Genomic DNA, 12,148 nt, shown 5'->3' with positions numbered 1-12,148 from the left:
AAAGATCAAGTTTTGTAATGTAGCCCAGGCTGGCCTTCAGCCCTTGGCAGTCCTCCTGCTTCAGCTTCCCAGATGTTAGCTTCCACACCTAATCAAAGCTCCTCTTCAACAAGTGAAGGCTAGGGCTGGAGAGATGGCTCATTGATTAAGAGTGTACACTGCTCTTTGAAAGAACCCAAGTTCAGTTCCCAGCATTATTCCCAGCTGCCTTAGCCCCAGCTCAGGGGGATGCACCACCTCTGGCCTCAGTGGGCACCTGAACTACTTGCACATCCCCATACACAGATACACATACATATATGTAATCAAAAATATAAAATTAAATCTTTCACTTTCTCCCAAGAATGAATAATGCTGAAAATAGTGGCCACTGTCTGAAAGGTTATACTCAAATCTACCATTGATAAAAATAATGCTTTTAAGAATGAAGTCCCGAGGCTGGGCCATGGCTCGGTTGGTAGATTGCTCACCCAGGATACAGAAAGTCCTGAGGTTCCAGCCCTTTATCTGGGCAGAGGCAGGTAGAGCTCTGAGTTTGAGGCCAGCCTGGTCTACATAGTTCCAGGACAGTCAGGGCTACATACTAACATATTAAGATCCTTTAAAAAAAAAAAAAAAAAAAAAAAAAAAAGGAGAAGGAGAAGGAAGGAAGGAAGGAAGAAAGGAAGGAAGGAAGGAAATAGGTAAGTAGGAGATAGATTGATAGATAAATACATACATACATGCATGCATGCATACATACATACATACGTACATACTTACATAGGCAGTCAATAAAGGAACCAGAAAGAACCCCTTGTAAATTGCAGAGAAGGGGTTCAGATTTCCAAGAGTCTCTCTAGGCAAGAAATACATGTAATAGCTTTTTGTCTCCAAAGATATTCCAAATTAATAGTAATTTTTATCCTTCCAGAACATTCTTAACCAACAGCCCTAATATATTACAATGTAACAAAATGCCCCCAACCAGTTGCCTAAAACAATCAGAGTCTCTTTTTGGCACAGAATGTAGGGTAACTGGGCTTTGCAAAGTAGTTCTGTTTAGGGTCTCATGCAGCTGTGCTCAGACAGCAGCTGGGGCTGGGGCCACACACCCAAGGAAGGGCTCACACGTGTCAGGGCTTGGAAAAGCCAAGCAGCAGGTGTCTAAAGCAAGGAGGCCTCTCAGAAAGCCTGTGTGTCCACTCTGTATGGCCCTCAGACTCTGGGGCGAGCTGGACTCACCTGGCAGCTGCGGTTCTCACGGCCAGTGTCCAACAAGACGCTGGCAGAAGTCCCACTGTACGCCTTCACTGCATTGTTGGTGGTGATTTGTGAAGGCTGCTACAGAAGCCTGGGAAAGCTGAGGGGAGAGAGGAAGTCATGGACCAGCCCCTTGGGCTTTGTATGAGTTTAAAATGAACTAGCCATTTCGGGTGACAGTCTGCCAGACAAGCGTTCAGAGCTGTATATAACAGGACTGTTCTTCTCGTGCATAATAACAACAGCCAAGTACCTACAAGAACTAGTAAACAAATGGCAATTTATTAGCCAGGAAAACTAATAATGTTAGATCCTGAGGGAGGAAAACTCAGATCTTATAAGTCAGTGCCTTTTTTGAGCTTGTGTTATAGAGGCACAGTAGACAGTGGTAAGGATCAAGATGTTTTGTTTTGTGTACCTGTGTGTGTCTGTGTGTGTGTATATATGCTCTGTTGTTTGGTTGGGGTGGAATTATTGTTTGTTTCGTTTTAATTTATTATTCCACCAGAAATAACACAACCCCCTTATTTTGACAAATTTAAATAATACAATGGAAAACTGTCTAGAAATGGCAACCTCTAATTTTTTTTCCGATTTGTTTTCATGACACAAGAATAATTTTTAAATAAATATTTGGCAGTTAAAAAAAAAAAAGGAAGAAAGAAAATTAAAATCACGTAAAAGCCTGCTCTCCGTGACATATAGTTGTCTGGGGACTGTCAGGATGGAGCAGAGGAACTTGGCACCAAGCATGATGACTTAGTTACACAGTGAAAAGGAAAAAGCACCTCTTGCAGTGTTATGCCCTTGAACATCACACGTGGCCAGGCATGACCATGCACACCCTTAAAGAAATGTAAAAAGAATTGGTTTTTTGGTTTGGTTTGGTTTGGTTAGTTTTTGTTGTTGTTGCTGTTGTTGTTGTTGTTGGTTTTTTGAGACAGGGTTTCTCTGTGTAGCCCTGGCTGTCCTGGAACTCACTCTGTAGACCCAGCTGGCCTTGAACTCAGGAATCCACCTGCCTCTGCCTCCCAAGTACTGGGATTAAAGGCATGTGCCACCACTGCCCCGGCAAAATGTAACGTTTTTAAAGAGAGGGCAGATAACACTGGAAGGATGAGTTTATGATTAAGAACAAATACACTTTCCCCAAGGACCCCAGTTTATTTCCCAGCGCCCACTTTTCTCAGCTTATATCTTCCTGTAACTCCTGCTCCAGGGGATCTGAAGCCCTCCTCTGGCTTCTGCAGACACCTGCACTTACATGCCCATGCCCACACAGAGACACACGTACACATAATGTAAACTTAAAATGATCTTTAAAAGCCTGGTGGTGATGATGGCTGAGGTGGCACACGCCTTTAGTCACAGCGCTTGGGAGGCAGGGGCAGGCAGGTGTCTACAGATCGAGTTGTAGGACAGCCAGGGCTACACAGAGAAACCCTTTCTTGAAAAACCAATGAATGAATAAGTGAATAAATAAAATAATAAGGTAATAGTAGTAATCTTAAAAAATATAAACCCATTCACACACATTCTGACACTTCTTATAGAGAATATGGCTTCATCTTACCATAGACAGGAACCATCTCCCTGACTTCCTTCCACCAGCTTCTGCTGCCCTCCACATCCAGGCTTCCTTCTCCCTGGATGCACTGTTCTGACTGCCAGAGGAAAACAAGGGATTCCAGCCAAAATAATGCCTGCTCCTGCTTCCAAATTCTTCCTGACTTCTAGCCTAGATGCTTGGCAGGCCTAAAATTGTACTTGCCTGATGTATAATTAAAGTCATTTATGTCATTATGAGAATAAAAAGTGTATTAGCAACTGTTCACAGTTTGGATTGTAAGTCCCAGATTATTTGTGTCCCGGGAGAGCTGACGAGTGACATTTACCCCATGTCATTTTCTTGACAGAAAAATCCATCTCTGCTTCCTCCTGGGCCCTTTATCTTCTGTTCCTTATCTTTATTAGAAAGGGATTTAAAACCTCTCGAGGCCATGGAACTGCACAGGTCTCCACAGCCTCAGACTGGCCCTTGTCTGGCCTCCCCCTCCCCCTCAGCCTCGGGTTTTGGTTCTAGCACTAATCATCCCCCAGGGCTTGTTAGAGATGTTCATCTAGGCCCCACCCCAGGGCCTGTCGGTGAATCACGAGCTCCAGGGTGGAGCCCAGCTAATGTACTGACAGGACAAGCTAGTATCTGAGGCCCTCACCTTCAGCAGTGGGGTGCCCTTGCTCCTGACTCCAAGCCTGGGATACTTCTAGACCTCTCATAGTAGCTGGCAATCCTGGATGTTTGCGTAGCACTCAGACATAAGTAATTAATCCAGGATGTTAGCAGTCAGACATAAGTAATTAAAGGTGTACATAACAGCCGGTCAGCTGGCCCTGTGGTCCCTGGCTGACCTTGGTGCTGGGTGTCTCCTCGAAGGTCTGTCTTATGGCTTGTGGTTTCTTCCAGCAGAAACCTCCCAGGCCTCATAAGCACTGTAAGTGTCCCAGTGAACTCACTCTCCCAATTTTAGCCCCTTTGGGCCTTTCTTAGGTTCTTCTATCATTCCAAGTCGATCAACAATGTGAGTGGGGAAGGGGCTTTGGTCTTAATTAAAGTAAAGGCACAAATGACAGCCTTTAACGTACATCGTGGGGGTTGCTTACAAGGAGAAACTTCACAACATATCTAATCTTTTCTCTGGGTTTTTGTTGTTTTCTTGTTTTCGTTTTCTTTTTAACAAAGTGTAGGTATTAACCACATTGTTTGGGAATTTTTAGGAGATTCAATGGTTTTTGTTGTTTGGCTTAGTTTTCAGGGTGTGTGTTTGTGTCTGTGTCTCTGTGTCTGTGTGTGTGTGTGTCTGTCTGTCTGTCTGTCTGTCTCTGTGTGTTGTTTGGCTTTGTTCTTGATTGTTGTTGTTTCAGTTTGGCATTTTGTTTTGCTTTTGTTTTCCCAAGACAGGCTACTCTGTAGCCTGGCTGTGCTGGAACTCACTATATAGACCAGGCTAGCCTTGAACTCAGAGATTCCCCTGCCTTTGCCTCCCCAGGCTGAGACTGAATTCGTACACCACCACCACACCTGGCTGAGTTTAGCTTTTTAAATCTTATATATTATTATTGTTATTTTAAGTGTTTGTACACTTAGAGGTCAAAGGACAGACAACTTGGAGTCATCCTCTCCTACCTTTACCCGTGACATCTCAAACTCAGGTTGAGTCATCTTGGCAGGCCTGGTTTGGTTGTTTTGACACAGGATCTGACCTTGTAGCTCAGGCTCACCTTCAGCACACATCAGCCCTCCTCTGTTTCCTGAGTCCTTAATGCTACAGGTGTGCATTACGCCCTACTATGAGCTGTGTGTTCCTCTATGGCGCTCTACTGTTTTCCTTTGAGGCAGGGTCTCTCCCTCAACCTGGGGCTCGTGTATTTCTGCTAGGCTGACAACCTGGAAGCCCCCAGACATCCTCTTGTCTCTCGTCTCTATCTATGCATGCCTCCCACACATACACACACAGCAGAGTTGTGGGAATCCAGTGGACCATGCCCAGACTTTTACATGAATGCTAGAATCTGAACCCAGCTCCTTTTGCTTGTCTAAGAGCTCTTACCCACTCTTATCCCCAGCCCTCTCTGGCTTATTTAAAAATATATATATATATATATATATATATATATATATATATATATATATATACTTTCATATATATATATATATATATATATATATATATATATATATGAGAATGGGCTGCTGGACATGGTACCATCGCTGTGAATTCCAGCCCAACCTGGGCTACAGAATGAGACCCAGCTCCGAACGGTATTAAGTAATGAGTAAAACCAATCAGGGAGAAGTTCACAGAGGAAATGAGTCTTCTGATCTTTATCTAGAATAGTGCACAAAGCAAAAGTTCACAGGGAAGGGCCAGGAACACTTTCCAGATGAGAGGGAAGAGAGACCCCAGACAGACCCTCAGTGCCCAGCAGAGGAATAAGCAGGCTCACTGATGTCCTCTGACTAAAACACTGGTCCTGTCCATTTGTTTAGCCTATGGGATTCCACGGAAAGATGGAAGCGAGCAAACCGATGAAGAAGCGGAGGGGCCGTTCTCAGATGACGAGATGGTGACTCACAAGGGGCTGAGACGATCCCAGAGCATGAAGTCTGTCAAGACCATCAAAGGCCGAAAAGAGGTCAGTGTGCACTGAGTAACGCTTTTCCTAAAGATGTGTTTGAGGGATTGCTTCCTGCTTTGCTATCACAGCTGTGAGATGATCAGCAGATGAAGGATTCAAATGAGAGTATAGCATTATAGTTAAAATTCTTTATTAAAAGCAGGTGTGTTAGGGATCGCTAGGGACATGCTTTTTTTTTTTTTCCAGGAAATTTTGAAATAGGAAACTTTTGTATCTTGTACTTTACATAGAAAGTGGAATTCCCACATAGCAAACCCCACAGTTACTGGGAATCTCTGCTGCTGCCCTGTACCTAAACAAGGAAAAGCTGCTGACAGAATTTACTGCATAGTTTTGCTTTCAACAAGCCCTACATGATGATTAAGTAGTAGCCACTTACTGGAATCACATGATGTCACTGGGCTAAGAAAATGAAGGTTCATTGACTGACTTTGTACTCAGCAAAACGTAAGTATTAAGTCGGTGTCTTTATCCGTGATTGATAATGTCATGTGCTACGTCACATCACAAGCTACGTGTCTATGGGCGTTCTTAGTAAGGAGGTTTCTTGCCAGGGAGTTGCTTTGATGATTGGCTGACTGGTTGGTTGGTTGGTTGGTTGGTTGGTTGGTTGGTTGGTTGGTTGATTTTTGATTGATTAATTGGTTAGTTGGTTAATTGATTTGGGTGCTATATTAGCAATTGAACCAAGGACCCCATGCAAGCTATGCAAGAACTATACTTCCAAACTACATTAGCGGGACATTTTATTTTGAGGTAAGAACTCAATAAGTTTTCCATACTGGCCCTGAGCTCATTCTGTGACCCAGGTAGTTCACAGTCCTCCTGCCTGGGCCTCCCAAGCAACTGACAAGAAAGCTGATTCTTTATGTCAGATGACATAAATATTATGTATATATATAACATAAATATTATATATACATATATAATATATTATATTATATACTATATAACATATAAATATTATATATACATATATAATATATTATATAATATATAACATATAAATATTATATATACACATATATATATAATATTTCGATGAACTAGCCTTTAAAATTAGCCTGCTTAATTTTAAAAAGTTATCAGTCCGTTTGGTTTCATTTGTTTTAGTTTATTTTAGTTAGTTTTACAGAGTAACATATCTTTATGGCATTTCCATACATAGCTCTTTTGGGTTACCTACTGTTAACACTAATACTTTTCTTTCTTCAGGTGCGGTATGGTTCACTAAAATACAAAGTGAAGAAGAGACCGCAGGTGTATTTTTAATGTCTACACCTCGCCCATCCCAAGACAAATAAACGTTAGCAAATCAACTTCATTTTCTAACACCATGTATTCAGGACTCACACTTTAAATCTTCAGATTGTGACAGTGACGGGATTTACATAATGACTTTAAATGGTTTGTGTTTCTTTAACAATTACTTTTAGATGTTCAACTGCTAAACATAGTTATATAAGGTTTGTTAATGTATCTGTAGATAACAAAAGTGACAGAGAATCATGCTCCTGACGTCAGCAGCAACACTAAGTGCCTAGGATCTAAGGATAAAGCATAGACCCAGGGTATACTTAAAACGTCTCTGCTTCAGGATACATCTGCCGGATCTGGTGGTGGTGCGTTCTGTTTATGTCATCTGTGCCTCGTCTATCACAGGAGAGTGGTGGCAGCCGCCGAGGAGCCAGCGTCATTACTTTAGGATGGTGCTGTGTCCTTTCCTTAAGTCCTAGAAGCAGTCACCATGAGCTGAAAGTTTTTAAAACAGATTATTTGAAAACCAGGTGTCCATGTAGCACTTTTCCTGGCTAGTTTTGCACACTTGAAAATTGTTTACTTATTTTATGACTGTACATTTACTTTACATTTTACCAATGCTATCTGTTTTGTGGTCTGTCATATTCTGACATGTCAAAATTATGCCTTGAAACCGCATCATCTCCCTTTTCTATGGGCTTGTTTCATTTGTTAAATTCATTTAGCCTATATAGAAACATATAACTGTTAAATTTTACTCCTTTTCTTTTTTTTTTGTTTTTGTTTTGTTTTTTGAGATAGGGCTTCTTATAGCCCAAGAGTGGCCTTGAACTCCCTATCCTCTGCCTGCTTCTGCCTAGCAATTGCTGAGATAACAGGTGTTATCACACCTGGGTAATTTTAACTGTCTTTCAATTATATTTTTGACATCTGATAAGTTATCTTAAACATTAACCAGTTTCCATAGTTGAATTCGATGTGTTTTTTTTTTTTTCTATCAACAGCAAATTACATTATTCTCGGGTTCAAAAAATAGCTTTGGGGGACTGGAGAGGTGGGTTGGAGGTTAAGAACACTGGCTGCTCTTCCAGAGGACCATGGTTCAACTCCCAACACCCACACGGCGGCTCACAACTGATTTGACACCCTCACACAGATACTGCGTACAGGCAAAACACCAATGCACATTATATAGATAGGTAGGTAGGTAGGTAGGTAGATAGATAGATAGATAGATAGATAGATAGATAGATAGATTGCTTTCTTTTATGGAAGAGTCACAGACCAATGTAGCACTTAGTATTTTTTAACTCATGGCACTACAAGTGCCCACACTCCATTCCTAGGCTGGGCAGAGGTTCATCCTGCCTTACAGACCCACCAGTAACTAACATCTTTTAGATCTTTTTCTGCCTGAGATTAGTCTCTGAAGATGAGTGTCAGGGTAAAACACCAACATCATTGATGCTTCGTAACACAGGCTTCCAGAGAAAGGCCATCTTTTTAATCTAAGAGACTTAGAGGGATTGAACTCGGCTCTTTTTAAGTTGCCCTACTAACTGGGCATTGTGGACACTAAATCATATTAGGGATGATGAATATTCAAAATTTCAGTATCCAACAATATTTATGTGGGAGTGCCTGAGTGGCATCCACACACGACCTCCTCTTAATGCTACGAATATTCTCTAAACTGAATCACATTGTTAATATTTTTCACACCCAATAAAAATTCAATTTTTTCCTCCCAAATTTAATCTTGTATCTCCATCTACTTTGCTCTAACTAATAGCCTCCTTAAGAGGATTTCTAGAAGAATTCTCTAATTTCTATTCAAACATCTATAAAGTCCCATAATAAATTATTGGACAGAGTGCTATTCATTTTGCCTGGACCAGACGTGCTCTGAACCAGTGCTGTGTGGGCATGGATGGTTTTCCCTGCAGAGGCTGTGTTACCTGATAAGGCAGTTTGATAAATAGAGTGAGTTACTTTGTCTCCATGGGGACAGATTGACAAGATTGTATTTTTTTCAAGTCCAGTCTCAGTATTAAACTTACCCTTTGGAGCTTTGGATAGATACCATAGTTGGGGTACACAAGGCCTTGAGTTCAATCCCAGAACCAAAAAAAAAAAAAAAAAAAAGCTAGTTAAAACAAACTTACGTATTATTAAAAGAATTTGTGTACTGTTTATTATTTTGTTTCTTCTTTTTTTTGTGTGGGGGGGCATGTTTTGTGAGACAGAGTCTCACTGTGTAGCCCTGGCTGGCTGTCCTGGAATTCACTCTGTAGCTCAGGCTGGCCTCGAACTCACAAAGCTCCACCTGCCACTGCCTCCCAGACACTGGCATTAAAGATGTGCACCACCATACCCAAGTTGTTTTGAGACAAAGTCTTACTCCAGCCAGCCTGCAATGCACTATGTAGCCCAGGCTTGCCTCTAATATATGGGTACTCTGAATGCTTCAGCCTTCTAAGTGCTGAGATTATAGGTGTGTGGCTCCTCCATACCCTACCGACTTCACAGGCTTTTTACATTGTGAGAATGATCACATTCTAGAATACAAGCGCTCAAGCAAGGATACCTCCTGGCTGATCTGCTCACAACCATTCTCCCTCCCAGTTCCTGCTCCGGGCTTGTCCCTGCTTTAGACAGGCTCATATGCACTTGATAACTGTCCTACCCTGCTTTGTTTCTGGCCCCACGGTCTCATGTCATAGCGTGCCCTTTTCTTTGAACTTCGAATACTGAGCTAAAGTGCTTTTTCGTTCTGTTTCTCTTAAAGTGGATCGGGTCACACTGTTTGTTTCTGCTTTTGAGCATGCTGATCTTTTTTTTTTTAGAGATGTAAATTTATTCAGACCACAGTGCCTTGACATACCCACACTGCCAGTGGGGGCACCAGCATGTGATGCACACACCTGTTTAAGGTCCTGTTTCTCTGCCTTTTGACATTTATCTAAAAATTATAGCCTACTAGTATTTCATCTTTGTATCCAGTCACTCAGTGTGATCACTAATAATTAACATTCCCCGTACTTAACTGTTATTTAAGTATAAAGATTGATGTAAGTCTGTACTGTATCTCTCCTTTTCTCCTTTCTGGTATTAAAAGGAGCTGTAAGTATAGCTGGAGAGATGGCTCAATGTTTTAAGAATGCCATACTGCTCTTGCAGAAGACCTGGGTTCAGTTCGTAGCGCCTAGGCCAGACATTTAATTCACAACTGCCTGCATTGCAAACTCCAGGGGATGCAACACCTTCCTCTGATTTCCAAGGGCACCCACAGGCATGTGAACTTAGCTTCTCACAGATGCACCTATATACATCATTTGAAATTAAAAATAAAACTCTGTGAAAAACAAAAAAGAGCCAGAAATAAGCTGATTACTAAATAAACATTTATCTAAAGCCACCTGAGTCCCCAGAGGTCCCCTCCACACGCACTGTATGCGTCTTATAGGGCTGAAAAGAAAAATGAGATCTTGCTATTGTTGCTAGCAATAAATACTTGCACACGAAGGGATGGAGCAGAACTAATTCCTCATGTGTTTTCAGGGATCTTATTCCATGTGTCACCACCAAAGACTTCCACAGTGTTATAAAGCATGTAAATACTCTAAAATTATGTCAAACCTTGGCTACATGTATCTTCTTTCTTTTTTTTTTTTTTTTGTGCTTTTGGAGATAATGTCTGAACATTTATGGTATTATTGTAATACTGTCTTATATTAACTATAAGTCTTTTATTGGAATATTGTCTGCCATTGGAAAAACTAAGGTGATCTAAATAGATCTAAATACAGAAATCTGAATACAGATTCCAAAGCTTTTTCCTCTGACCTCTCCTTTTTAGGTTGATTTATTTGTGAAACAGGTAAATTTTTGAGAGGGTCATTGCTTTGTAGTTGGTAGTATTTCTTAAGAAACATACCCTAAGATTAAAGTTTTCTGAAAAGGAAGTTATCTTTTTCCCTAAGTACTTCTAAGTCTTTTAGCGGTAATTCTGCAGATTAACCTTGACTTAACATTTTTTTTTCTTCTAATATTTTTTAACTCTCTGTACTTTAATACTTTAAGCGGAAATAATTTTATAAAATCTCTGTTAAAGCTGTCCTCAAGCCCCATATGTGGGTGGCTCTGCATGTGTGTTTTGGGGAACTTTTACAATAAAGTAAACTCATTTTATTAGTGGTAGCTGAGTATTTTTTTTTTATGTGTCTGAATATGTATGTTGAACTCCGTGAATTGATGTTCTGTATTGTTACTTTCTGTAAAGCTTGACATGGGCTGAGGAAGGAATCCTGGGTTGTGAAGTCTGGATGCTAGACATTGAGGCAGGGCAAACACCACAGGAACTCCGTCACATTGATTGACAAGACTGTCTTCAGCATCAAGTGTAACAGAAAATCCAGGCTTACAGATGCCACTTAAGTGTTCTGGAGTTCTGTCTGTCTGAGAGTCAGAGGTTTGTCTGAATCGGGTTTTAACTTTGAAGATAAATCCTATTCTAAAAGCTCCTTTGTGCTGGGTGGTGGTGGTGCACTTGGGAGGCAGAGGCAGGCAGATCTCTGAGTTCGAGGCCAGCCTGGTCTACAGAGTGAGTTCCAAGACAGCCAGGGCTACACAGAGAAATCCTGTCTCACGGGAAAAGAAAAAAAAAACAAAAAACAATTATTCCTTATATTGCTTTATTATGCAATACAGTGTATGTTAGTTTTCAGATAGCATTGAAAATGGAGTTGTAAGTTACAGTTCTTAGCCTTTTATGAGGCCTATCCTTGCCATGACCAGACAGGGCTGTAAATTTAAATAGAAATTCAAAAGAACACAGTGAACTTGTGAAGTACTTCATTGGTGGTTGTTTCTTCCTTGGGGTTTTATTTTCCTTTGAAGTAGTTAACTGTCCTTACAGAGATGTGTGGAAAAACCACATTAGAGACTCATTGACATGGGTCATCACTGGAGGCAGAAACGGGATCTCTGAGTTCGAGGCCAGCCTGGTCTATGGAGCAAGTTCCAGAATAGCCAGGGCTACACAGAGAAACCCTGTCTAAAGAAATAAATTGCTTTGAATTTGAATTTTAATTACCTGCTCTGTAGGTTACTAAAAAACTGTTCTTAGCGACAGGAACAAACAGGCTCCAGGCACATATGTGGTATGTGTATGTAAATGCATGCGAGACACTCATATAGTTGGGGGGGGGGGGGGAGGGAGTTGGAGAAAGAAAACATGGAAAGTATATTTACCCAAGGATACCATATTAAAAAGGGGAAGAAGGCCAAGAATGGTTGTGGACATCTTTAATCCTAGCACTGGAGAAGCAAAACCAAGCTGATCTCTGAACTCAAGGCCAGCCAGGTCTCCATACATAAAGGATGGTGTTTTGTCATCTTAACGCTAATCAAGTTATCAGTACTTTTCATATATCCAGTAGCACGAATG

General features: G+C 41.1%; 1 protein-coding gene across 1 annotated transcript in view; it reads left to right on the top strand.

Moving 5' to 3' along the window:
- Positions 1-10,890, top strand: part of Reep3 (receptor accessory protein 3) — an 85,209-nt gene extending 74,319 nt beyond the window's left edge. Inside the window, exons 7-8 of the mRNA XM_034524364.2 lie at positions 5,291-5,436; positions 6,655-10,890. Of these exons, the coding sequence (XP_034380255.1) occupies positions 5,291-5,436; positions 6,655-6,711 (203 nt within the window). The 3' untranslated portion in view covers positions 6,712-10,890. The remainder of the gene's footprint in view (positions 1-5,290; positions 5,437-6,654) is intronic.
- Positions 10,891-12,148: the final 1,258 nt, after the last annotated feature.

Source organism: Arvicanthis niloticus, chromosome 20 (assembly GCF_011762505.2).
Source record: "Arvicanthis niloticus isolate mArvNil1 chromosome 20, mArvNil1.pat.X, whole genome shotgun sequence".
NCBI classification, from domain to species: Eukaryota; Metazoa; Chordata; class Mammalia; order Rodentia; family Muridae; genus Arvicanthis; species Arvicanthis niloticus.
The sequence above is the reverse complement of the archived record's forward strand: the minus strand, read 5'-3'. Positions and strand labels throughout refer to the sequence as shown.